This window comes from Nomascus leucogenys, chromosome 11 (genome assembly GCF_006542625.1).
Source record: "Nomascus leucogenys isolate Asia chromosome 11, Asia_NLE_v1, whole genome shotgun sequence".
In the NCBI taxonomy this organism is placed as follows: Eukaryota; Metazoa; Chordata; class Mammalia; order Primates; family Hylobatidae; genus Nomascus; species Nomascus leucogenys.
The window spans coordinates 54,172,021-54,197,024 of record NC_044391.1 but is presented as its reverse complement, the minus strand read 5'-3'; the positions used below and the strand labels follow the sequence as shown (position 1 = coordinate 54,197,024).

Below are 25,004 nucleotides of genomic sequence, written 5' to 3'. Positions count from 1 at the left end.
CCCGGCCCCTCAGAAGTGCGGACAGAGAGGCGGGGCGGGTCTGAGGTTTCTGACTAGGGGAAACCTCATCTGTGGCCAGTCCGTTCGCTTCTCTGTCCCCCACCCCCTCCCCCCCCCACTTTCCCTGGGGCTTAGAGCCTTTGGGCCGGGCCCTTAGAGCCCCCGCCTCCCCCAGCAGCCCTCCCAGCCGTGGGCGGGAGTGCAATGCGAACCAGATGGGGCTAGGAGAAACCAAAGGGGGAGACGGCGGTGGGTTGCAGAGGGGGGGCTAAGCTCCTTCAAGGCGCTCCTCCTTCCAGCCCCGCCGCAGGAAGTCACGTCGTAGGCTCCCGACCTCTTACTCATCTTCCACTAGACTCTCGGGCGAGGTCCCTAATAGACGGCCCCAGGAAGGGTATCGTCTCTGTCACAGCCTTGCCACACAAAATTCCCAGGCAGGGCCTCATCCTCAGCAAACAGAGGACAAGTGGAGGAATCCCTGCCTGACCTACGCGCTGACAAAACCCGACGCGTCTAATCAACACGCGCACCAAAGTGGTGGCGTGCAGCATAACCCTCCCATTCCTGTTTCTCAAACTTTCCAGGCTAGCATGGAAGCCTGGGTTTCTGAGAGCGACCCCCTTAGATTATTCCACTGGGGGCTGGGAAGGGGCGCGGGGATATCTAGGAGATCCCTGTAGAGCCCCACGCTCTCAGGCCCGCCTTAAATGCACACTATATGGGAGTCAGATGCACGCACAGGAGAAGCCGCACAGCCCAGCCTTCGCTAACTTTTCCCGACTCACTCCTAACATTCACACGTCCAGCACCACAAGGCCTGAGTGTGGGCAACGGGCGTCCCCGTAGTTGTTTAGGCGCGTGTGCACGTCCGTGCGCTTCTGTGTCTTTGTGTACTTGTGCGTGGTTGTGAAACTCCTCTCTCAGCTCGGAGGGGTGGGGGAGAGAAGGAATGTCGCCGGCGGGGCGCTCACGTGGGTACGTGGGCGCCAAGAGGGCCGGCTGTGCATCCGGCGTGGGCGGCACAGAGCGACCTCGCCCCGCCTGCTGGGTCCCCAAGCCCGCCCTCCACAGCCGGGCCTCGGTCACCTCGGTCCCCAATTCGGCGCCCCAGCTCTGAATCCCCGCCCCCGCCTCCTGCTCCACACCCCCTCCCCCCAGTCTCCGCCTCTCCCAGTCTCTAAGCCGCGGCGTCTCCGCGGCCGAGAGGCCCCAGCGCCCGCCCCCCGGCCCCCGCCCCCACCCCCGCCCCCGGCTCTGCCCACGCCCTCCGCCCGCCAGCCCGGCAGCCAGCGCAGCTCCGGGCCTCGCTCCCCGTGCGTCCTGCGGGGGCGGAGGCGCGGAGAGGCGGCAAGCGCAGCCGGGGAGGGTGGGGGGGCAGAGGCACAGACAGAGGCGCGGAGGCTCGGAGAGAGAAGACGTGGAGGGAGGGACAGAGCCTGGACAGCGGTGGACACGGCATCGTGCGTGGGGAAGAGGGCAGCACGCAGCAGGCGCCGAGCGCCGGGCACCGAGAAGGGCAGCCCGGGTGGTCTCCGGCCGTCCATGCACAGAGCGCCTTCCCCCACAGCCGAGCAGCCGCCGGGCGGAGGGGACAGCGCCCGCCGGACCCTGCAGCCCAGACTCAAGTTAGTGGGCAAAGGGAGGCAGCGGGGAGTGGAGATGGGTGGAGCTGGACTTGGGAATGGGGTCCAGAGGGCGGAGGTCGAGGGGAGGACGTGGGGAAGCAGGACGGAGGTGGGGGGTGGAGACTGATGGAAAAGGGGGTGCGTCTTCGAATTAGGGGGCCCTGGGAGCAGGCAAGGATCTGATGAAGCTGGATATGAAAGAGTAGTACCTAAATCTCCATTCCTGGTTTACTCTGTGGGCTCCATCTGGCCTAAGAGCCCCCTGCAAAGAATGTGGGAGCCTCCAAGCACCAGGGGATGCCCTGCAGCTCGAGCTGGCATCAGTGCGGAAGGTGGGGGACGCTCAGTTGCCTCAGTCCCTCGTTGGCACGGAGCGCGCGGGCCCCCGGGGTCCTGGAGAAGGCGGTGTCTTTGAGTTAAAGGAGCATCAGCGGGGGAAAGGGGGGGTGACGAGGGAGGCAGGGAGGCTTTAGGCGTTCCTTCCCATATCTGTCCTTTTATTCACAGAGTGGGGAGGGGAGTTTCAGTGTGCAGCCCCTTCATCAAGAGGCCTTGAGCCGCTCCCCCACTCCACTTGAAGATGCGGGTGGAAAATAAGGGAGAGGAGAGTAGGCGGGAGCCCCTGGGCGGTTTTCGCCCACAGACGCTACCACTGTGGGAGTGTGTGTGGGCGGACGGCCCCGGAGCAGAACAATTGCGCCCCTCCCCCTGCCGCGGCCCCTGAGCTGAAGGAAAAGGCTGACCGAGGAAGTGGGGAGTGTCACTGCTAGGAGAGGGGCCACTGAGGAGCACTGGGCAGCCTGGAAGGGTGGAGAGGTCCTGCGGGGAGAGAGGAAGCGTGCGTTAAGAATGCTTAACCAGGCCGGGCGCCGTGGCTCACGCCTGTAATCCCAGCACTTTGGGAGGCCGAGGCGGTTGGATCACGAGGTCAGGAATTCGAGACCAGCCTGACCAACATGGTGAAACCCCGTCTCTACTAAAAATACGAAAATTAGCCGGGCGTGGTGGCGGGCGCCTGTAATCTCAGCTACTCAGGAGGCTGAGGCAGGAGAATCGCTTGAACCCGGGAGGCGGAGGTTGCAGTGACAGCGCCACTGCACTCCAGCCTGGGTGACAGAGCAAGACTCCGTCTCAAAAAATAAATAAATAAATAAATAAGTAAATAAATAAATAAATAAATAAATGCTTAACCCCTGGGAAAAGCTGAGCAGAGAAGAGCAAGGCATCACCTGGCTCACTGAGTGGGAAAGCCAGGAAAGGTGCCACACCCTCCCTCTTAGCCACCTGGGGCTGTGGCCCCTTCACAGGGAATGAAGCTGGGACAGCAGCTTCCCACTGTGGGGGAGACGGGGCTCCTACATTCACTTTAGTGTGGGTGACTTCACTTCAGTGTTGAGACTGCTGAGTGTTTAGAGTGGAAGGTGAGGATTGTGTTTTGGGGGAGAGGGAGGTCCAGCCATCCCAGGTCGGTGCTGGTTAGCCTCAGCGCTCAAGTTCTTCTTGCCCCAGACCAAAAACATAAAAGCTGAAGATAAGGTTGTAAGAGGCTTCGACTCCTACAGACACAACCCACTGACTTTTGGGGCTTTAGGCCAGTCTAGGACGACACTGGCTTGTCCATGCCTCTGAGCAGTGCCTGATTCCCAGAGTCTGTACTCAGACCTGGGCACTGGGCAGGATAGCATCCAAATGAGGGAGGGGAAGAAAAGCAGGCAGGAAAGAGGGAACAATTGTTAGTGTGGGTTGGTACCCAGTAGGGGGACTTGCACCGACTGCCTCTCTCTTGTGCCCCTCCTTCTCAGGCCCAGTGCCCGAGCCATGGCACTGCCTCGGACGCTGGGGGAGCTGCAGCTGTACCGGGTCCTGCAGCGTGCCAACCTCCTTTCCTACTATGAGACCTTCATCCAGCAGGGAGGGGACGACGTGCAGCAGCTGTGTGAGGCGGGTGAGGAGGAGTTTCTGGAGATCATGGCACTTGTGGGCATGGCCACCAAGCCCCTCCATGTCCGGCGCCTGCAGAAGGCACTGAGAGAGTGGGCCACCAATCCAGGGCTCTTCAGTCAACCAGTGCCTGCTGTTCCTGTCTCCAGCATCCCGCTCTTCAAGATCTCTGAGACTGCGGGTACCCGGAAAGGGAGCATGAGCAATGGGCATGGCAGCCCAGGGGAAAAGGCAGGCAGTGCCCGCAGTTTCAGCCCCAAGAGCCCCCTTGAACTTGGAGAGAAGCTATCACCACTGCCTGGGGGACCTGGGGCAGGGGACCCCCGGATCTGGCCAGGCCGGAGCACTCCAGAGTCGGACGTTGGGGCAGGAGGAGAAGAGGAGGCTGGCTCGCCCCCCTTCTCCCCCCCTGCAGGGGGAGGAGTCCCTGAGGGGACTGGGGCTGGGGGGCTGGCAGCAGGTGGGACTGGGGGTGGTCCAGACCGACTGGAGCCAGAGATGGTACGCATGGTGGTGGAAAGTGTGGAGAGGATCTTCCGGAGCTTCCCAAGGGGGGATGCTGGGGAGGTCACATCCCTGCTAAAGCTGAATAAGAAGCTGGCACGGAGCGTTGGGCACATCTTTGAGATGGATGATAATGACAGCCAGAAGGAAGAGGAGATCCGCAAATACAGCATCATCTATGGCCGTTTTGACTCTAAGCGGCGGGAGGGCAAGCAGCTCAGCCTGCACGAGGTGAGAACCCCCAGGCCTCCTAGGATTGCCCTTGCCTCCAGCCACTTACCTCTGCGAGTTTCTACAGTCTCCAACTATCTTTCATTACCTCTTGACCAGGACCCCAGGCCCTGACCCCCTCCCCGACAGGCCCCTACCCCAGCAGCCGCAGTGCTTCCATCCTCAGCTGAGGGGGAAGCAGAGATACATGCAGCACCGAGCTGTTCAGCTCCTTGTCACTCAGGACCCCACAGGAGTGGAGGAGGCCCCAGGCATTCCTAGGAAGCTGTGGGTGCTGACCTCTGTCTTTCTTCCTCAGAAAGCTCCCATGTAGTGTTAAAACCAAAGCAAGCGTCTGATGGATGGGCCTCATTTGTCCGATGGTGAAGGGGTGTGAGGAGGTCTGGTGAGGCAGTGGGCAAGTTCGAATTCTGACTCTCCTTGGCTGCCCTCTCTCCACAGCTCACCATCAACGAGGCTGCTGCCCAGTTCTGCATGAGGGACAACACGCTCTTATTACGGAGAGTGGAGCTCTTCTCTTTGTCCCGCCAAGTAGCCCGAGAGAGCACCTACTTGTCCTCCTTGAAGGGCTCCAGGTGAGACCCCTTCCCCAGATCCTTCCTGGACTGGAATCCTGCTATGGAGTTAGATCATGTCCTAACCTTCAGCTCAGGCAGCTCTAGGCCTGCTTCCCGCCCACCTGGATGTCCTGCTTTTGGCCAAGTCAGCTTGTCTCAGGTCTGGTCTCTCCTCCCATCCATGTCGGGCCCCCCCAACCGCCTACAACAATAGTGCTTGAACTAGAGACTCTTTCTCGGCCAGCTTCTTGGCAAAAGTTTTAAATAACACATGCCTTTGGCCGGGTTCTGTGCTCTGCCCGTCGTGTGGCCCTCGTCAGCCTCACCCACTTTATTCTTACCCATCTTTTCAGGCTTCACCCTGAAGAACTGGGAGGCCCTCCACTGAAGAAGCTGAAACAAGAGGTATGATTTCCGGGGTGCATAGAGGGGCATTGGGCAGCCTTCCCCGATCCCCTCCCTTGCCAGGTCTTCATTTCCCCATTTTGGGCATCCACAGGTTGGAGAACAGAGTCACCCTGAAATCCAGCAGCCTCCCCCAGGTCCTGAGTCCTATGTACCCCCATACCGCCCCAGCCTGGAGGAGGACAGCGCCAGCCTGTCTGGGGAGAGTCTGGATGGACATTTGCAGGGTGAGTGTGCCTCAGAACACTTTTCTCTTCGTTGAGGGTGGGGAAGTAGGGGAGGGGGTTGGGGGAGGAGTGAGCCAGGAGGCAGCGCCTGGAACAGGGTTGGGAGGGGGTGCAGAAGGGCCTGTGGGCTGGCTGTGTGGTTGAGGGTGGGGGTTCCATTGGCTGCAGCCCCTTACCTGACCAGTGCCCATGCCCACAGCTGTGGGGTCATGTCCAAGGCTGACGCCGCCCCCTGCTGACCTGCCTCTGGCATTGCCAGCCCATGGGCTATGGAGCCGCCACATCCTGCAGCAGACACTGATGGACGAGGGGCTGCGGCTCGCCCGCCTCGTCTCCCACGACCGCGTGGGCCGCCTCAGCCCCTGTGTGCCTGCGAAGCCACCTCTCGCAGGTGAGGCAGCCAGCAGTGCTGTCCCCAAGCACCCCGGCCACCCAGGCCCCACACAGCAATTCTGGTGTCCTGGGGCCAGGTGGGAGGAAGAGGGATATAGTTGTCAGAGAGGGCAGTAGGATGGCTGGGCTCCAGCCAGCCAGGCCTTGGGGTGTGGAGAGGCAGACCCTGCCAGGCAGCTCCCACCATGGAAAGTCTGGTCCTAGTGTAAACCTGTGAAAGGGGAACTGGGGAACGGGGGACAGAGAAAAGAGAATGAAGGAGCAGGAAGGAGGAGCATCAATAAGGGAAGCTCAGATGGCACTTCCACCAACCCAGGAGTGGGGAGCAGGCTAGGAGTTGTGGGGATGGGGATGGGGATGCCCAGCTTGGAAGCAGAGGAGCCCAAAGCAGTGATGCTTTGTGTGTGGAAGGGGGAAGAGGGAGTGGGCCGGCAGAGGGCCGGGCAGCCGCTGGGCTGAGAGTGACGCAGCAGACAAAGCCACCAACCCTGGCTTGGTATTTTTAAACTGTGCGTGGGTGGGAAGTGGGGGCGGGGACTGGAAGGGGGGCTCTTCTTGAGGGAGGAGCTCGGAGGCTGGCTTCCTGTGCTCCCCCTGATTTGGCTACCGAAAAACTTGGGGGGCCATGGTAGAGTGGCCTGGGAGGGGGCCAGGGATGAGTGGGGGTGGCAGAGCTTGGGAAGGGGGGAGGGGAGAGGTCAGAGACGAACCACCCCCGCAGCTCCTGACAGAACCAGAAATTCCAGCGCAACCGAGGAGGCGGGAGAGACAGAGAAAGAGAGAGAGAGACAGACAGAGACAGCTACGCACAGCCAGGGAGGGGAGGGGGCTCACACACACGGGAATGGAACCCCCCATACACATGCAGTGGGCAGGAGGCAGTAATTCAATAAACCTAAACTGAGCCCATCTTCACAGCTTTCTTTGCCCCTGCTTCTGTTCCCAACCACCTCTGTCTGCAGCCAGTCACCCTGCAGTCTCCTAACTGCCCCCTTTTCCCTGCAGAGTTCGAGGAAGGGCTGCTGGACAGATGTCCTGCCCCAGGACCCCATCCCGCGCTGGTGGAGGGTCGCAGGAGCAGCGTGAAAGTGGAGGCTGAGGCCAGCCGGCAGTGAGGGGTGGACTGGTGTCTTCAGACCCAGGACCTCAGACTTCTGGCTCACACAGACCCCCACGCTCTCCATCCCCGGAATCTAGTCACAACCCTGGATCCTTCCTCTGCCCTTCTCCTGCCTCCCCACCTGCTCCATGGGCATAAGACTGTGGGGCTTCAAGCAATAACAAGCAGAGGCCTGGAGAGAGGACACAAGGAGGGTGCGTGGTGCCCTCACCCCTGCCCAGAGCGAGAGGGCAAGGACTCTGCTTCCAGGGCATCTGGGGTTTTCCCCTCCCTCACACAACACACTCCCATTCTCTTTAGGTTTGCACCAGTGGTGTGAGCAGTTGGACTCAGTTTGGACAAGGGGGAAAGGGGGACTTCCCTGGGAAGGTCCAGCTAAAAGTGGCAACATTTGCCCCCAGAATTGGGGGCCTGGGAACACTGGACCTGCTCCTTCTCCCCTCTCCTTCCCCATTTTTGTGCTTCTGGTTTGTTTCTTTAATTTAACAAGTGCTGCAGTTTGCCCTCCCATTCCCATCTATCCCCCAAGTCCTTTGCAATTTCTTCCCTCCTGCCCTACATGGGGGCGGTGGGTGTGGGATCCCTTCACTGGCCCCCTTGGGAGGCCTGGGTTGGACTCAGGGTCTCCTCCAGCTGGGGGCTGGACCGCAGCACCTATCTGAGCAGTTAGAGCGTCTTTCTTTTCAGATTGTGTACAGTAGATTATTTATTTTGTTATTTTGGAATAAAATTTATTTTATGGCTTAGGATCTATGACCCCTGCCTCGAGAGGGAGAAAGGGTGGCATGGGATGGGGGAGTGAAGGAAAGCTGGCAGTGGATAGGGCAACAGAAAAGATGCAGCAGGCCCTCCTCTCATACACTGGAGGGCCGCATGGCCAGGCCTGGACCCAGACTCGCGCCCTGGCTCCCAGGCAGCATTGGAGGTGTGGAGCCATATGTAGATGTCATAGCTACCTAGACCCACTTGGGCACAGTCAGACTCCAAATTCAGAGTATTTTGGGGTTAGCATATGTCAGAGAGGCCAGCACACTTGCTGCTGTCTTCTGTGCAGTGTCTCACACTCCCAAATTTGTGTTGTCACATAGGCAAAAGCAGACAGACACATGTTCTATGTGGTCATGCAACTAACGTGCCAGCTATACATTAACATATCCTAGGTACATACACGTTCACACAGCTATACATGAAGAAACTCAGCCCTTGTACTTTTGCATAGTCTCATACACATATCAGAAGCCTCCACCTGGCCAACAGGAATTTGGGGCTTTGGGAGATTTTTTAATCAGGGCAAAACTTGTATTAGTAACCACATGTCCAGACCCCTCCTGTGCTCCCACCCAGGGTCCCTTGAGCTGCTTCCAATTCACCCAGGGCTGAGACCCAATATCCTCTATCCCTGGCTCTAGTGTAAATGTGTCTGTATGTTCCTGCCTATCCGTCCTAGGCCCTGGGTCAGAGTGGGCAGAGAAGCCTTCCATGCCCTAACCTGTGCTCTTACCCAGCCCCCCTCCTGCTCAGCCCCATCACCCTCAGGGAGCTCTGTATCTGTGTGTGCGTGTGTGTGTGTGTGTGTGCTGCAGGTGCAGGCATGTTGGGGCGTGTCTCAGAGCCTGAACTTCCCTTCCAGTCAGTGCTGGAAGGAGGTGGGCAGGGGAATGATAGAAAGGAAGGAGTGGATTGGCTCCACCCACTGTGCATTCTCCTGGTAGTCTTTTCCTCCTGACCCAGGAGTAGGTGGGGATAGGAGGGCACCCTCCCCATCTGCTGCTTGGCAGGGCATGAGCAAGTGTCCAGAGCAGGTCTGTGGGGGTAGTAGAAGAGCTGTCTCTGGGTTCTCCCTCCAGCTGGGATCACCAACTGGGGTTGGCCCTTAGGTCCATGTGGGACATTGAGATCCCAGATTGCCCATAGTGGGAGGGCTGCAGGAGGGGTTGGGCCCCCAAGGACCCTCCCCTCAACTCCCCTTGCCCCTCCAGGAGAAGCTTAGTGAGGTCCTGTTCAGTGGGAGGCAGCAGAGGAGGGAATATGTCTTCGCCAATCCTGCAAGGAGATGGGAGAAGCAGTGGAGTAGGCATGGCGCCGACTCCCCTAGATGCCACCCAGCCTCCACTCCCAAGCTGCTACTCACCAAGTGCCCTGAGGAAACGCTCTCACTGGCTGGCTCAGGCAGCTGTCTTCCACCATGTTCACATCTGAGCAGAGCAGGGGGTCAGGGCTGGACACAGCATGCTCCTGAGGCTGGCACGGCAGCAGGCCCCTGCCAGGAACCAGCAACGGAAATGAGGAGGGCGGGGCAAGGCCAGGAAAGAAGAGGCGCGTGGGGTCAGGAGGGGCTTTGTCACTCACTGGGGGTGAGGCTGGTCAAAGGGCAGGCTCATCTGGCCCAGGCTGGGGGGCATCTGCAGGTGAGGCCTGGAAGTAGGGAGAGCACAGTTAGAGGAAGGCAGGCTAGGCAAAGGCAGAGTGGTGCCAAGTCAGGACCACTGAGTGAGGAAACAAGCTCCAGCTCCTTATCCTGACTTAGTCGTGGCCTTGGGCAAGCTATTTCTATGCTCTGAGCTCAATCTTCTCATCTGTAAAATGTGCGTGTTAGGGGGGGTGGATTAGCCAATTTCTAATGTTTCTTTGGACTCTGAACTTTGGTAGTTTTTAAGTCCCCAAGTCCTCACTCCCGCCTCACCTTCTGGGAAGGGAGATGTTGTGCCTTGACTAAGAGTTAATAAGCACCTGAGTGTCATACTTCGGGAAGAAAAATGTCTAGGCCACTTGAAGGCCAAAACAGATGAGTAAACAAAAATCAACACAGCAGAGAAGTGACAGTGGCTCCCAGGGGCAGGACAGAAAATAATAATAACAGTCATGCACCACCTAACGACATTTCTGTCAACTACAGACCACAGTGGTCCCATAAGATTATAATCAAGGCCAGGCAGAGTGACTCATGCCTGTAATCCTGACGCTTTGGGAGGCTGAGGTGGGAGGATCACTTGAGCCCAGGAGTTTGAGACCAGCTTGGGCAGTAAGTGAGACCTTGTCTGCAGAAAAACCTTAAAAAAGAATTAGCCGAGTGTCATGGTGCACTACAGCAGAAGGACTGCTCAAGCCCAAGAGGCGGAGGTTGGAGGGAGCTAAGATCGCACCACTGCACTCCAGCGAATGAGACCCTGTCTCAAAAAAAAAAAAATTATAATCAAGCTGAAAATTCGTATCACACAAATATTTACCTTTATGTTACTATTTCCTTATACTATTCAGAACAGTATCATGCTGCTCAGGTTTAAAGCTAGGATCAATAGGCTACACAATATAGCCTCAGTGTCTAGTAGCCTATACCATCTAGGTTTGTGTAATTACACTCTATGATATTCACATAATTATGAAACTGCCTAAGGACAGAAAATGCTCCTTCATTAAGTGATCCACGACTGGACTTAACACAGCTTTTGCTATGAGCCATGCATTATGCTCAGCTTTATAAGTGTTATGAACTCACTTTATAAGTGTTATGAACTCATTTAACCTCCACAATAATGCAGTGAGGTAGGTTATTATTATTAGCATTATTATTCCCCATTGTGCAGATAAGGCACCAAAGGCTAAGTAATTTGCCCCAAACCAGTAAGTGGTGGAGCTAGAATTCAAACCTAGACAGTCCAGATCTTAACTACTACCCCCTCATTAGAGTGAACAGAAGAGAAGAAGAAAGGCTGTTAGCATTTGCTGCTCCTTTCTCACAGAAGAGCCTCTTCTAACAATTCAAATGCCCACCCCCTTAGAGTGGGATGGTATCCCCATGAGGTTTTTCACTTACTCCTGGAAGGCTGACAACACGTTGACTGATTCTTCTGGGGAGAGGCCTTGATACGGGGGGATGGAGTGAGAGTGTGGTGGGTACACCTGGGGCCTGGGGAAAGAAAATAGACCCCCTGATGCCAGCCCTTCTCCTGGACACCACCACACCCTGCTTTTGAACGGGTGTCCCTTTCATGGAAAGGAAAATTCCCTGTTTAGCCCCCAATGCCAGCTCTCCCAGCTGCCCATGCTAAGATTAGCCCATCTGCACAGACCACTCCCATTCCTGTCTTTCCAGCTCCTTACACCATATCTGGGCCAAGCTGCATGCTCATGGAGGAATCAGGGGCCATTCCAAGGTCATAAGAAGGCACCATGGTAGGCATCTGGAGCTCTGGGGTAGGAAGTGGTTGGTCCCTGGAGGAGGGAAGGAGGTACATGTGACTGACCAAGGGTTGATGCCACCCCTCCTTCCTGCAGATAAGCACTAGGCCCCTGACCTACCCACTGTCCACACCACCACACTCACCTTTCCACGGTCATCTTGATGGTAGCTGGGACATAACCCCTGCCATCCTTACCCATCTGTTCAGCTGTTGTGAGAAGGAAAAGAGAGCCATGGAGTGCTCTAGGGTTAGGGAGGAAGGGAGGTGGAAAAGGTGGGCATGGATGATGGGGAAGTAAGAGAAGCGCAGCTATGTAATACGGAGTGACATCAGGATGACACACGCGGGCAGGGAGAGGAGGGGGGCGGGGGGCAGGGAGAGGAGGGCAGTGGGGAGCAGGGAGGAAGTGGGTGACAGGAAGGAATCAGAGCTGCCAGTTCCAGCTCACGCTTGTAGTGGCTCCGGAAAGCCTCATCCTTGGGCTTCTTGGGATAGAGGTTTTTGAGCTGAGCAAGATCCCGGATTCGGTCCCCCAGTGAGCGAATGGACAGGTCTTTGGCAGAGAATGGCTGGATGTTCTCTATCTGTGGAGAGCCTATGGTAGGAATGAGACCCTGAGATCCCTCTATCCGGACTTTCTTCCCCTTCCCCAATCCCCACCATAAGACCAGTTCTCACTCCACCAAGGCAAGGGAGAGAGGACCTAGGGTGGGGCTCCTGAGGGAGAGAGACCCACTAGTCTCCAGTCCCACAGAGCTCACAGTGAGAAGGTGAACATTTAGACCACAGAAGGAAGAAGAGAAGCTGGAAGAACTTCCTGAAGATCAGCATCGGCATCAGGAAGGTCAGGACATTTCATTCCCAGAAGAAACCCCAGAGGGCACAGGCACAGAGACAGAGGACTGGCTGGGGTGGCCTCACCATCCTGGGCCCGGATGACATGGGCAATGGTGATGCCCCCAATCTCTGAGTCGCTGAAGCGGAGGAGAAAGGTTCCATCGGGCTCATTGAGAAGAAGGCTAGTAACATACTGTTTGCTGATGAAGCCAATGATCAGCCTGGCCGGGATGAAGGAGAGGATGGGGCATGGGCAGTGAGTATGGAGGTGACTGGAGTATGGCTGCTCAGACTACCCAGGGCGGGGACTCACCGGTCAGACCAGTAGCTCCGGAGACAGCGTTTGGTGAGGTCCAGGACACCATCAAACCACTGCCAAAAGGTGAAGCCACGGCCCAGCAGGATCTCCTAAGGGGAGAGGGGAAACGGTGTGAGCCAAGGGAGGGCCAGAGCTGGAGCCTGTTTAGGGCAGGCACTGAGCTGTGAGTGCCCTCACGACAGAATCACAGGGCTGAGGATCAGACCAAACCTGAGACTCCATCAATAACAAAAACCAATCCTAATGCTTACATGTGCCAGCCACTATTTCAAGCCTTTCCATATATTTATTTGCTCTTTACTAGGCTATGGAGGTAGGGACTATAATTCCATCTTACAGATGAATAAATGGAAGTCCAAATCGTCTAATGACTTGCCCAGGTCTACATAGCTGGTAAGAGGCAGAGCTAGGATTTAAACCCAGGCATTCTGGCACTGGAACCCCTCTTAACTACTATGCTACACCCTCTCCCTAAGGAGGTGTGGCAGAGGTGAAGCCCAAAGGAAGGTAACCTGCTGGGTGTGACTGTCTTGCTCCCTTTTGCTAACACACCCTCTGGTCACATGAGCATTTCTTTCTTCTCTGTAAAGATTCTGTGTCACACAAAAAAAGAATAAGAAAGAAAGAAAAAGAGAGAGAGAGAGAGAAAGAAAGAGAGAGAGAAAGAGAAAGAAAAAGAAAGAAGAAAGAAAGAAAGAAAGAAAGAAAGAAAGAAAGAAAGAAAGAAAAAACCAAAACATAAAATAACATAATGTAACATAAAATAAAAGAGCAAGAGTCAGAAATATGTGATTCTCTCCTAGCCATGGCACTCACCTGCTTTGGGACCTTGAACAAACTACATAACCCTCTCAGCATCAGATTCCTCGTCTGTAAAATGGGGATAATAATAGTGTCTACCTCAAAGGGATGTTGGGAAGATTAAGTGAGATAACATACATAAGGTGTTAAGCACAGCGCCTGGCATATAAGCTGTCAACACGTGGTAGCTGGTATTACTGCACATGTCCCTGTGGGATTTTGTTCAGTTTTTGCAATAGGAATTCTTTTTCTTTCTTTCTTTCTTTTTTTTTAGACAGAATCTCATTCTGTTGGCAGGCTGGAGTGCAGTGGCACAATCTTGGCTCACTGCAACCTCCACCTCCCAGGTTCAAGTGATTCTCATGCCTCAGCCTCCCGAGTAGCTGGGACTATAGGCACACGCCACCATGCCCAGGTAATTTTTGTATATTTAGTAGAGACAGGGTTCCACCATGTTGGCCAGGATGGTCTCGGTCTCTTGACCTTGTGATCCACCCGCCTTGGCCTCCCAAAGTGCTGGGATTACAGGTGTGAGCCACCACACCCAGCCTTGTTTTTTTTTTGTTTGTTTGTTTTGTTTTTTTTGATACAGAGTCTTGCCCAGGCTGGAGTGTGTGATCTTCCCTGCAGCCTCTACCTCCTGGGTTCACCTCCTGCCTCAGCCTCCCGAGTAGCTGGGATTACAGATGCAAATGACCACTCCCAGCTAATTTTTTGTGTTTTTAGTAGAGACAGGGTTTTGCCATGTTGGCCAGGCTGGTCTTGAACTCCTGACCTCAGGTGATCCACCCGTCTTGGCCTCCCAAAGTGCTAGGATTGCAAGCATGAACCACCATGCCTACCCCCCGCCTTTTTTTTTTTTTTTGAGACAGAGTCTTGCTCTGTCACCCAGGCTTGAGCACAGTGGTATGATCTCAGCTCACTGCAACCTCCACCTCCTGGGTTCAAGCGATTCTCCTGCGTCAGCCTCCCATGTAGCTCGGATTACAGGCACGTGCCACCGCAACTGGCTAATTTTTGTATTTTTAGTAGAGATGGAGTTTCACCATGTTGGCCAGGCTGGTCTGGAACTCCTGACCTCAGGTGATCCGCCCACCCCGGCATGTCAAAGACTGGGATTACAGGCATGAGCCACTGTGCCCGGCCAGGAACTATTTTTCCAACGGGTCAAAGTCACTTTGAATCAGAGCTCTGTTTACACACAATCTGGGTGAGTCATGCAAGTCACTGGTAAAGACGAAGGACAGATGGCCCCCAGAACAAAACCTCAGGGATGTCAGAGAATGCATCTCCAGAGCCAACCCCCAGGCCTGGGGTTTTTCCTCCCTGGTCCATGACAGGCCTCCCTAAAGGACCTGAGGGGGCACTGTGGAGAATCCAGTGGAAGGTCCCTGCGTGGAGGCTGAGCAGGCCCTGAGTGCCCGAGGGATGAAGAGCTTGGGGGTGGGAGGTCCAAAGGGCAGGAGAATGACCTTGTTGAACTGCGACCAGGACACACAACGGTGCTGGAAGGCCTCCATGCTGAGGCTGTTGTCATTGAAGATCTTCTGGGCCAGGAAGAGGAAGTGCTCTGGGAGCAGCCCCCGGTTGGTCCCCACCTCAGCCATGAACTTCAGGTTCAGAGTTTCACACATCTTCTCCCAGGGCACCCGCTCAGCCACCACAAAGGGCACGCGGTCCTGGGGAGAAGGGGGAAGAAGAGAGCACTGCAGACTACCATCTTGTTCTTCCTCGGGCCGGCCTTCATCCCTCCCACCTGCCTGTGGCCTACCCCTCCACAGCACCTGATACCGCTCACCAACTTGCTGCTTTTTGTAGGTTACAGTGCTGTGGCCTGATAGTTGTTAAGACTGGGGTGAAAAGAGGTCAGAAGTACGAAAGCAGGCCCATGAGAAGGTGTTAAGGTCACACCCATTTAAACATGCCCGCCACTCCATCAACAGGCCTGCACCACTGCCCATGTTAGAACCCACCCTGCCCCTGTTCCCTCCAACTCCAGGACTTTCCTCACCATCTCAGAGAAGGCATTGTCCCACAGGATGGTGGCTTTGGCATTGTTGTCTTGGTTGCCATGGACGATGACCACCAGAGGCAGAGACAGGGCCTGAAGGGGGTGAGGACAGGGGTTTCTTTTCTTTCTTTCTTTCCTTTTTTTTTTTTTTTTTTAGAGAGTATCTCACTCTGTTGCCCAGGCTGGAGTGCAGTAGTGCAATCTCAGCTCACTGCAGCCTCCGCCTTCAGGGCTCAAGTGATCCTTCCACCTCAGCCTCCTGAATAGCTGGAACTACAGATGTGTACCACCTAATCCAGCTAATTTTTACATATATATTTATTTATTTTTGAGACAGAGTCTCGCTCTGTCACTCAGGCTGGAGTGCAGTGGCGTGATCTTGGCTCACTGCAAGCTCTGCCTCCCAGGTTCACGCCATTCTCCTGCCTCAGCCTCCCAAGTAGCTGGGACTCAGGCGCCCGCCACCACGCCTGGCTAATTTTTTGTATTTTTAGCAGATATGAGGTTTCACCATGTTAGCCAGGATGGTCTCGATCTCCTGACCTCATGATCCACCTGCCTTGGCCTCCCAAAATGCTGGGATTACAGGCATGAGCCACCGTGCCCGGCCAATTTTTTATTTTTTGTAGAGATTGGATCTCCCTATGCAGCCCAGGCTGGCCTTAAACTTGTAGCCTCAAGCGATCCTCCTACCTTGGCCTCCCAAAGTGCTGAGTTGTTTTTTGTTTGTTCGTTTGTTTTGAGACAGAGTCTTGCTCTGTCGCCCAGGCTGAAGTGCAGTGGCGCAGTCTTGGCTCACTGCAACCTCTGCCTCCTGGGTTCAAGCGATTTTCCTGCCCCAGCCTCCCGAGCAGCTGGGACTACAGGCCTGCACCACCACGCCCAGCTAATTTTTGTATTTTTAGTGGAGACGGGGTTTCACCATATTGGCCAGGCTGGTCTTGAACTCCTGACCTCGTGACCTACCCACCTCGGCCTCCCAAAGTGCTGGGATTACAGGCGTGAGCCACCACGCCCAGCCGGACAGGGGTTTCTTAGTGAAGCAAGAAGTTTCCTCAGGGGGCTGGCTCTGAGCACTCAGAGAAGTTATTGGACTCACACATCATAATCAAAAAGCTCATGCCATGTTATTAAATGCTTTCTGAAGCTCAATCAGGGCCTCACTGTAGAGAAGTGGTTATGAGTCATTGCTATGGAGCCAGACCTCCAGGTTTCAAATACCAACTCTAACACTTAGCTGTGTGACTGGGACAAACTACTTAAACTCTCTGTCTCAATGTCCTTATCTATAAAATGAGGCTGATAATACTGCCTACCTCATAATGTCATTGTGAAAAAACCAAACGTGTGTGTGCTGGCACGCATGTGCGTATGTATCATTTAATAGAGTGCCCTGGTCTATAGGAAGTGCTTCCAAAGTGTTTGCTGCTATCCACTACCATTCCCTGCCCTGTGCACTCCATGCTCTTGCTCACCCCCACTCACCCGGGCCCCAGTGTGCATGAATCCCAGACACATGGGGTATGGGGCAGTCACAAGAGGTGAGGGTCCAGGGCCCCTGTGTGTAGCATTGGAGGAGGACTTGGGGTCCCAGATTGGGGAAGGGCTGGGCCACGGTTCACCTGGAGCTGAATGGGGAGTTTGCCAGGGCCAAGTGTGAAGCTGGCAGAGAAGAGCACAGCGCATTTCTCCTCTGTAACAGACTCAGTGCCCTTCCGCTCACACCGCTTGATCTTCTTGAGAAGCTGTGGGTGGGGTGAGGGAGAGCAAGGGCGAGGGCATGAGGACAGAGACCGCTCCTTCTGGGCTTTCCGACATCCTCTCCAAGGAGAGTACCATAGTATCCTAGTGGTGCCCCCCTCACTGCACCCCAAAGCCCCTCACCAGGTTCTTGAACAGGGCAGAGCAGCAGTTCCCAGGAATGCTGTTCTCCAAGGGCACAGTGTTGTTGATGATTTCTCCAGTGCTTTCTCTGCCAGGGGAGGTCAGAGTGTGAATGAGCTCATCTCACTGTGGCCAGGTGTGGCAAGTGCATGGGTGAGTGTAGACTACCCACTGTCACCAGCCCTAAATCTCCACGTCTCTGTTTGGGTTCTTAAGGGAGGAGTCCCCATCTTGGCCAAATCATGATGCCCCTACCCCATTCCAGCCCTAAATGGGTCCCTCCCTTTCCTCTGCCTTGACCATTCAGGGTCTCCACATCCCATGGCCCTCCCTCCCCATCCCTTGCTCTTTTCAGTGCCAGCCCTCCAGGCTGCCTCCATCACCCTAACAGCCCTTCTCCAACCCCAGGTCCAATCCCAGCTTACGCTCCAGCCCCAGGACCCTGAGGCACACTCAGCTCCCTCGCCTGCTTCTCTGTCACCATGTCGGCCCTGACCAGCGGAGGCTTGGCTGGGGCCCCCAGGAACCTCAAGCCCAGCAGGAATCGAACTCCAGCCTGGAACTTGGTCTGAGTCTTCAGTACCTGGGGTGGCTGCTTCTCCACCAGGAAGCAACTGGGAGTGAGGAGGACACAAGGGGAGTTGGGGGCTAGGTCCCTGCTGGTGCCCTCCCCACAGCTCTAGCCCCCTTCTTTTCTTCCCGAGGTCTGTTCTAGGCCACACTGGGGGCTCCCGGGGAATACCTGGTGACGAGGGTTCGCAGGACTTCATCCAGCCGGCCAATCAGTGATGCCCGGGTCTTGGGCTCAAGCTCCCCACCAGCCGCCCCTACCTCCTGCTGTAGCTGGGAATAAATGTCCACCAGGCTCTCACACCTGGGGCAGGACAGCGGTCAGGGAGCACAGGATTAAGGCTGCTTGCTCTGGCCCAGACCCCCTTCCCCTATACCCAGGGAGAAAGGCTATCATGTGTGGAAGAGTGGGGTGGGTAGTGGGTGTGGCTGCAAGGCACCTGGGCTGAAGGGGGTTCTGTGATCTGTTGGCCTAGGGTCTGGGTGGGAGGTTCATTCTCAGTGCCTACACCCCCTGTGGAAACCCAGCTGCCTCTCCCCTGATGGCTCTTGCACCCAGGACAGCTGCCAGCACTTACAGTGCTTTGTGGCAAATTGGAAAGTGTTCCCACCCAATAAACCAAATGGAAAAGCCCTCCTATTCCTCTAGGCATGGGGCTTGAGGAGAGAAGCCTGCGTTGGATGAGTCCCCGCTTGTGCCCCTCCACTGGGCCCACTTGTACAGGATGCGACCTGAACGATAGTGTGCACAGCCCCGCTGGAACTGGCTTTTATGCATCTTGGTCCACTCCAAGGCACTCCCGCCTGGCTTCTCTCTCTCACCTGTAGGGCCTCCAGCAGGGTCAGCTGCCCACTCCCAGCTTGCCCCCCGTTCCCCATCAGCCCTAGCCCAACCTCTCCTGGAGTGGGGCCAGGCTCTCCTCAAAGGGTGCGCCATTCCCTGCCAGCTGCTGCTGCCGTTTCCAAATCTGGATCCTCTTCAGCACTAGGGCTTTGGCTGCCTCTAGCTCTCCAGTGGTCTCCTGCAGTAGCATGGCCAGGGCCTACGGGCAGAGAGGGGCCTGAGCCAGGGCCTCACGCTGCCTCCACACCCAGCTCCTGGATACGGCTCTTTTTCTCACTCCTCTAGCATTCCCTTACCCTACTTCAGCCTGTGTCTTTCTGAGGTCTAGCGTTCATCCCTCCAGCTGCACTTTGACCTCAGTCTCCACCTCTCAGCCCATTACTCACCTCACTTGGCCCAGTCTCATTAGCAGGAGTTTCTATCAAGCTGTGCAGAGACACTGAGGGTTGGGGGCAGAAATCAAGGGTGGAGACAGATTAGAGGTTCAGTTAAGGTTGAGATCCAAGAGGGAACCACTTCTACACACTCCCCAGAACCGCCCTGGCCCCCACCTTGGCCAGCCTCAGCCCCCTTCTGCAGGGCTTCTCGGAGGAGGTGGATCTCCCCTACTCGGTGCTGCAGCCTCCGCAGGGCTGTCTTAAACTTGAGTTCTTCCTGCTTCCAGTGGAAAGGCATTGGCAAGTGGCGGAACTACACAGGAAGGACAGATGCCAAGAGGTGAAACACTCTGCTCATCCCTCTGTACCTGGCCTCCACTCTCTGCTCTGCAGATAGCGTTTTCTTGCTCCCCTCTCCCGTTTGGCAGTTCTTCCTGACCTTTTGGAATATCGTGGGGATAAGACCTTGCTCCTAGCAGAATCGGCTCCTTATCCCTTGCTCTGTTCTCCCCAGCCTCTTACCCTCAGTCCCTCATAGAAAGATTCCCTGAGCTTGACTTGGGGTTCGCTCTGACCCTAGGAACCTCCTTTGGTCATTCCTGGGCCTAGAACACTGAGCCTTTACTGAGGTTCAAATTCTTTCTAGTTTGTCATGGCTCAGGCCAAAGTCTCCGGGAATTGAGTTGGGGTGGGAGGTGGAATATCACAATACCTGTTCCATAACAGCTTTTTTCTCTCCTTGAAGTATTTGTCTGAAAGTGGCCACCAGCTTCAGGGGGTCCCTCTGATATATGCTCTACAGAAATGAGGGTGGTAAACAGTGAGCTTGGCTCTTACTCATGTCCTTCAATCCCTCCAATCCCCAGGCCCCCATTCACACATATACTATAAGGAAGCACAACTGTAGACTCCAGAAGTTTTTGTGCATTTGCATGCTTTTAAAATCTAATTTGCCTGCTAGCTAGCAGTTAACCACAGGAACACCAATTTGCTTCCAGCATCCAAACAATTTTCTTCCAGGGCCCAATGCTCAACCCAGTTCAACCTCAGCCCCACCCAGCCTTGTCCCCTCCCCTCCTGCCCCACCTCCAGGGTGCTGATGTGTTGCAAGATGGTGCTCCCCTCCCCCTGCTCTCCCGCCGAGGCCTGAAGGCGCTGGACAGTGTCTGAAAGTAGGGCACTAGCCAAGTTGCAGCAGAAGGCATCTGAGCCGACCAGGAACTCCCTGCAGGAAGATCAGGATGAGGCTACCTTAGGCCAGGGCTTCCTCAGCTCTCCTGACCCTTTACCCCACAGCCAAAAGCTCAGCAGTTCCTTTTTCGCTCCTTATTCTCCATCTAGGCCCTCTGTAGCTTTCACCCTTGCTCCTTGTTCCCCAGTCTTCTAGCTGTTGTGAGAAGTGCCTTTGTCCCAGCCCAAACCCCCTCCTCTTCGGCTCAGCCTCCTAAGAGATGGGGTCTCCATCTGTCAACATTCATAGCCTGGTCTTGATGGGGCACAGACTCCCCGCTAAATCTAGGTCACTACACATGGAATAACAGGTCTCAAGTTCTGAATCCATGGGTGAGGGAAGAAAAATCTAAGGAGAAGGAAGATGAGTCAGGGAAGACTTGGGGGACCAGCAGGGAGCAGCCAGGACTCACCAGGGCTGGCTCTCCAGCCAGTCACCCAGAAGATGCCGCAGGTGTTGGGGAAAGTCGACATAGAGCCGCTGCACTTTTTCTGGGGGCATCTTGGAGACCAGACCCCACAGAGACATGATCTGGGACTTGGAGGTTGCCTGGAGGAGAAAAATAAGGCCACTCTGAGGGGTGCCCAAGAAACTTGGCCTATCTCCTGGGGCAGCCAGGGACCTCCCATAGATAGCCCTCCTAGGGACCATCCCCACCACCACTCACGGCCAGACCACCTTAAACCAGGGGCATCCTGAGTCAATGCCTGAGATGGGGGTAACTCCTTCAGTGATAGACACAGGGGTGGGAGGAGCTGAGCTGTAGCCAGAGGGATAGGGAGGCAAAGGGAGACAGGGCAGTAGAGAGAGAGCTCTCTTAGAGATGGCAGAGGATTTGGTTGCAGCTCTAGACCTGGCTCTGGTTCTGTGGGCAAAGAGCCTTCCCTTTGTGGGCTTCGATCTTCTCATCTATAAAATATGAGTGTTAGATGAGTGGAAAACTTTCCAAACTTTTTAAAGCAGTAGGCAATGTCAGCTTTTAATCTGTGGAATCTCAATTACATAAAAGGTACGAAACCGAAGATGCCCTGTTGAAAGCAAGCATGGAAAGCCTGAAACTCAACTGCTTCAACTTCCCTCTCCCCACCTCCTGACGCCAAAGGCATCCCTAGACAAACCTCTCAAAATTCTAGGACTCCATGAGATAATTTGAAAACCACAGGCTCGGCCGGGCGCTGTGCCTCACGCTTGTAATCCCAGCACTTTGGCAGGCCGAGGCAGGCGGATCACGAGGTCAGGAGATCAAGACCATCCTGGCTAACACAGTGAAACCCCATCTCTACTAAAAATCCAAAAACAAAATTAGCAGAGCGAGGTGGCGAGCGCCTGTAGTCCCAGCTACTGGGGAGGCTGAGGTGAGAGAATGGCATGAACCTGGGGGGCGGAGCTTGCAGTGAGCCAAGATTGAGCCACTGCACTCCAGCCTGGGCAACAGAGAGAGACTCTGTCTCAAAATAAATAAATAAATAAATGAAATAAAATAAAAATGAAAACCACAAGGCTAGATGATGAAGAGGATGGGAGAGTAATAACAGCTACTATTTGTTAAGCACTTACTATGTATGAGGCATTACACTCAGTGTATTATCTCCTTCAGGCCTCACGACACTTTTTAAAATATATAATATCTATTTTATTTTCATTTCATTTCATTTCATTTCATTTTTTTGAGACAGAGTCTTGTTCTGTCGCCCAGGCTGGAGTGCAGTGGCGCGATATTGGCTCACTGCAAGCTCCGCCTTTAGGGTTCACGCCATTCTCCTGCCTCAGCCTCCTGAGTAGCTGGGACTACAGGTGCCCGCCACCACGCCCGGCTAATTTTTTGTATTTTTGGTGGAGACAGGGTTTCACCATGTTAGCCAGGATGGTCTTGATCTCCTGACCTCGTGATCCTCCCGCCTCAGCCCCCCAAAGTGCTGGGATTACAGGCATGAGCCACCGCGCCTGGCCTAATATCCCATTTTATAGATGAAGAAACTGAGGCTTAAGGAGTTTCTCTACCTTGCCCAAGGCCACTCAGTAAGTGAGTTTGGAAAGCAGGCTTTGAATCTGTGTGGGGATTAACCATCGCACTGTGTTGTTAGGATCCCTTCCAGGGGCAAATCTGATCATCCTAAGAAGTGGGGGAAGGTGGGAGGAGACTCGAAGGAGGAGAGATGGAAAAGGAAAGTAGACAGAACTGAGGAAGAGGATGGGAGAGACTAGAAAAAAGGCGGGTTTAGTAAGCCAGGAGGAAAGAGCCTAGAAGAGAGAGGAATCTGGAGGGCTAGAAGGCAAAGAGGAGAGACTAAAAGAGGTAGAAAGGAGAGGAGGGGACAGGGAAGTAGAAGAGGGGGTTGCATCCCCATTTCCAGGTTCGGGGGGGACTGGGTAACCAGTGGTTTCCCAGGGGCCTCTCAGTTCACGTTTCTCATAATAACCCTCTCCCAGAGATGAGGGAGAGGATGGGATGAGAACTCCCCGGGTCTCCCCAATCCCAGTAACCCCAAGTCCTCCTGTTGCACGTTCAGCCTTTCACCTCTCCCAGGACTCTCAAAGGGATGGAAAATGGAGAGGTCCCTTCCCTGGACGTTCCTGCTCCAAGACCTTCATGCCCCTCTTTCCTCCAGTTCCCACTTACCCCAGCTCTTTTCTCCTCAAGGCAGAATCCTTACCCCTCCTGCTCAGGTTCCTCCAATAGGCCTTTCTCTAACCCAAGAGAGAAAGGTCCTCTGGAGTGGATGGGCACCGCTTTCCTCTGCATCCCCTTGCAGAGTGACCAGCCTCCTGGCGTGGCCCTGGCTAGAAACATCCAACCCCTCTTCTTCCCCAGACATCAGGAGGTCACATTTCTCCCCACCTCAACCCATAACAAGCCTGGGTCGATTGGCTTGACCAGGACAGGGGCACCTTTTGTCTTCAGCCCCATGAAGGGGAAGGGAAGGAGGAGCCACGGCGTGAGGGGCGGGGCCAGTGTTCCCTTCCAAACCCAGAAGGGAAGCGCAAAGTCTGGGATCCTCGTCCGCCCGCTTGGTGGCCTAAACTCGCCTATCTCAACCCCTACCTCCCCGAGTCCTCTGTGGGACCACAGGATCGAAAGTTAAAATAGCTTCTCTGAGTTGCCCAATGTGTGGATGTGGCGGTGGGGGCGGGCGGGGAGGTGGAGCCAGTTCAGCACGAGGAGGGTTAACTCGGCGCCGCCGCTGGGAAATCTCAGCGTCTACAGCAGCCAAGCGTGGAGCAGTTTTGAGGGGGAAATTCCCCCTCCTCTGGGCCACCATGAGGTCTACATCTGGGGCTCTCTCACCCCCCAGCCACACCCTTGAACAGGAACCTTTAGCGGAGGGCAGGATAGGGGTTTAACAAGGATCCACTGCCCTCTGGCATCAACCTTCCAGGGAGGGGCGGCCACTTCCCCCGACCCAGGGCAGAGGGTCACTCCTTCACCTCCTTTCCCTGACTTTCCATGGCCCTGGGGGTGCAGGGGTGAGGCTGTGAAAACGTGACCCATGGGGGAGGGGAGTACTGAGGCCTGGACCCTCCCAGATTCCTCCAGGAGTTCGAAACTGCCAAAACCCAGTGCCACCAGCCACCAACAGTAGCTGAAACCATCTCTTGGGGACCATCCACCCAGCCAGGGGAGGATCCCGAGAGCTCCCCCCACGAATCCACCCCCATGCACTCCTAGAGGCCCCCGCACCCACCTCGGAGGCAACCCCTCACCTTGGCAACCCCTCTGCTGTCTTCTCCCTTTCTCAGCGGGCACTTCCAGGCCCCATAGGTCTGTAGCTCTGTCCAGCGAGTTCAAGGCTGGCCCTGCTAGCACCTCCCCCCTTCCACCACCACCACCAAAAAGAAAAATAAGATAAAACACACACATACATACACACACACACACACACACACACACACACACTCCTCTCCCGTCCTCCCTCTTCAGTGTAAGCAGTGGCTGCCCCAGCCCGCTGTTTCCGGCTTCTCCTTCTACCCAGGTCCCTCCCTGGAGCTCTGACGACACAGAGAAGAGAAAGTGGGCTGGAGGAGGAAGAGGAAGAAAGTGGAGTGAATATGTGTGCCTCCTGTGCCGAGTGGGGGAACACGTGGGGGATCAGGACTGGGGTCCAGGCCTTGGAGCCAGGCTTGGGGGGAGGCTGACCCCCACTTACTCCGGCTCCCTCAAAAGCATCAGCTTTTCTCCAGAAAGTCACCCAATATCAAACAGAGATGCCACTCCTAACTGGCTGGCTCCCAAACTCAAACTCTGCCAAGGGCTGGGGTTTGGGCCCACAAGGGACTGGGCTCCCCAGGGCCTCAGGAAAAGTAAATCCCTCTGGACTCTGCGCTCCCTCCAGTGGAGGACCCTGAAAAGCAGCCGGGGAGCTCGATGCCAGCCAACTCCTAGGTCCCCCTCCCTTCTGGCAGGGAACGCCTTAGAGGTCGGTCTCGTGACCACTGATGGGAGGGAGTGGGGGAGGGAAACCCTCAGCTCAGAATTCTGGAAGACTCCAGGAGTCCCTTGGACTGAAGCTGGTCTTTGCCCTCTCCTCACAGGGCACCCCTCCTGAGACTGTGGTGGGAACCAGCACAAGCCGGAGCTGCTGCCTGCAGATTCACAAGGGACAAGTTTGAATACGAATCTGCTGTGTTCCTATCTGCCAAGTTCCTATCTGTTTCTGGGGTAAACACTGAGACACGCCAAGAAACAAACACACACATGCACAACTTCCCTGACCACAAGACTACACACACACACACACACACACACACACACACACGTGCAGGCAGGCTCACAAACATATCCGCACTCAGAGCCCATTGCAATCACAACACCACACACACACACACACACACACACACACAGTCTTGCTCAGCTTCTGAGTCATCAACATAACTAGTGGAGGGTTCTGCAGTTTTTGCTGGGGGAGGAGCTGGAGAAGACCAAGGGATCCAGAGAGGCCTTTACTCCC

General features: G+C 55.4%; 2 protein-coding genes across 3 annotated transcripts; one reads left to right on the top strand and one right to left on the bottom strand.

Moving 5' to 3' along the window:
- Positions 1–1,171: 1,171 nt before the first annotated feature.
- On the top strand, positions 1,172–7,752 carry NAB2 (NGFI-A binding protein 2). The gene is made up of 7 exons (XM_003252780.3): positions 1,172–1,625; positions 3,428–4,301; positions 4,743–4,876; positions 5,212–5,263; positions 5,358–5,490; positions 5,690–5,881; positions 6,889–7,752. The coding sequence occupies exons 1-7, from the start codon at positions 1,543–1,545 to the stop codon at positions 6,996–6,998; spliced, it is 1,578 nt and encodes a 525-aa protein (XP_003252828.2). The 5' UTR covers positions 1,172–1,542; the 3' UTR covers positions 6,999–7,752.
- STAT6 (signal transducer and activator of transcription 6) lies at positions 7,692–24,067 on the bottom strand. 2 transcript variants are annotated; one of them, XM_030822398.1, is made up of 23 exons: positions 23,761–24,033; positions 22,679–22,746; positions 20,471–20,607; positions 19,914–20,052; positions 19,540–19,623; positions 19,002–19,140; positions 18,837–18,889; positions 18,501–18,649; positions 17,779–17,910; positions 17,462–17,650; positions 17,037–17,124; positions 16,775–16,897; positions 15,153–15,245; positions 14,614–14,820; positions 12,335–12,429; positions 12,106–12,242; positions 11,633–11,779; positions 11,328–11,391; positions 11,105–11,215; positions 10,818–10,910; positions 9,353–9,418; positions 9,135–9,263; positions 7,692–9,046 (listed from the first exon to the last, which is right to left on the bottom strand). In XM_030822398.1, exons 3-23 carry the CDS (start codon positions 20,584–20,586, stop codon positions 8,857–8,859), a joined length of 2,544 nt encoding a protein of 847 aa, XP_030678258.1. In that variant the 5' UTR covers positions 20,587–20,607; positions 22,679–22,746; positions 23,761–24,033; the 3' UTR covers positions 7,692–8,856. The 2 variants fall into 2 exon arrangements, with proteins under 2 accessions (XP_030678258.1, XP_030678257.1); XM_030822397.1 differs by lacking the exon at positions 22,679–22,746 and having other exon boundaries at positions 23,761–24,067.
- Positions 24,068–25,004: the final 937 nt, after the last annotated feature.

What these genes read in the sequence shown, in the direction of transcription:
- NAB2 (XM_003252780.3), top strand. Translation starts at nt 1,543, where the DNA reads ATGCACAGAGCGCCTTCCCCCACAGCCGAGCAGCCGCCGGGCGGAGGG. An exon ending in ACCCTGCAGCCCAGACTCAA is followed by an intron (nt 1,626 to 3,427) that starts GTTAGTGGGCAA and finishes CCTCCTTCTCAG; the next exon opens with GCCCAGTGCCCGAGCCATGG. An exon ending in TGAAGAAGCTGAAACAAGAG is followed by an intron (nt 5,264 to 5,357) that starts GTATGATTTCCG and finishes GGGCATCCACAG; the next exon opens with GTTGGAGAACAGAGTCACCC.
- STAT6 (XM_030822397.1), bottom strand. Translation starts at nt 20,586, where the DNA reads ATGTCTCTGTGGGGTCTGGTCTCCAAGATGCCCCCAGAAAAAGTGCAG. An exon ending in ATGAGACTGGGCCAAGTGAG is followed by an intron (nt 18,650 to 18,836) that starts GTGAGTAATGGG and finishes CTCTGCCCGTAG; the next exon opens with GCCCTGGCCATGCTACTGCA. An exon ending in AACTCCCCATTCAGCTCCAG is followed by an intron (nt 15,246 to 16,774) that starts GTGAACCGTGGC and finishes CACCCCCTTCAG; the next exon opens with GCCCTGTCTCTGCCTCTGGT.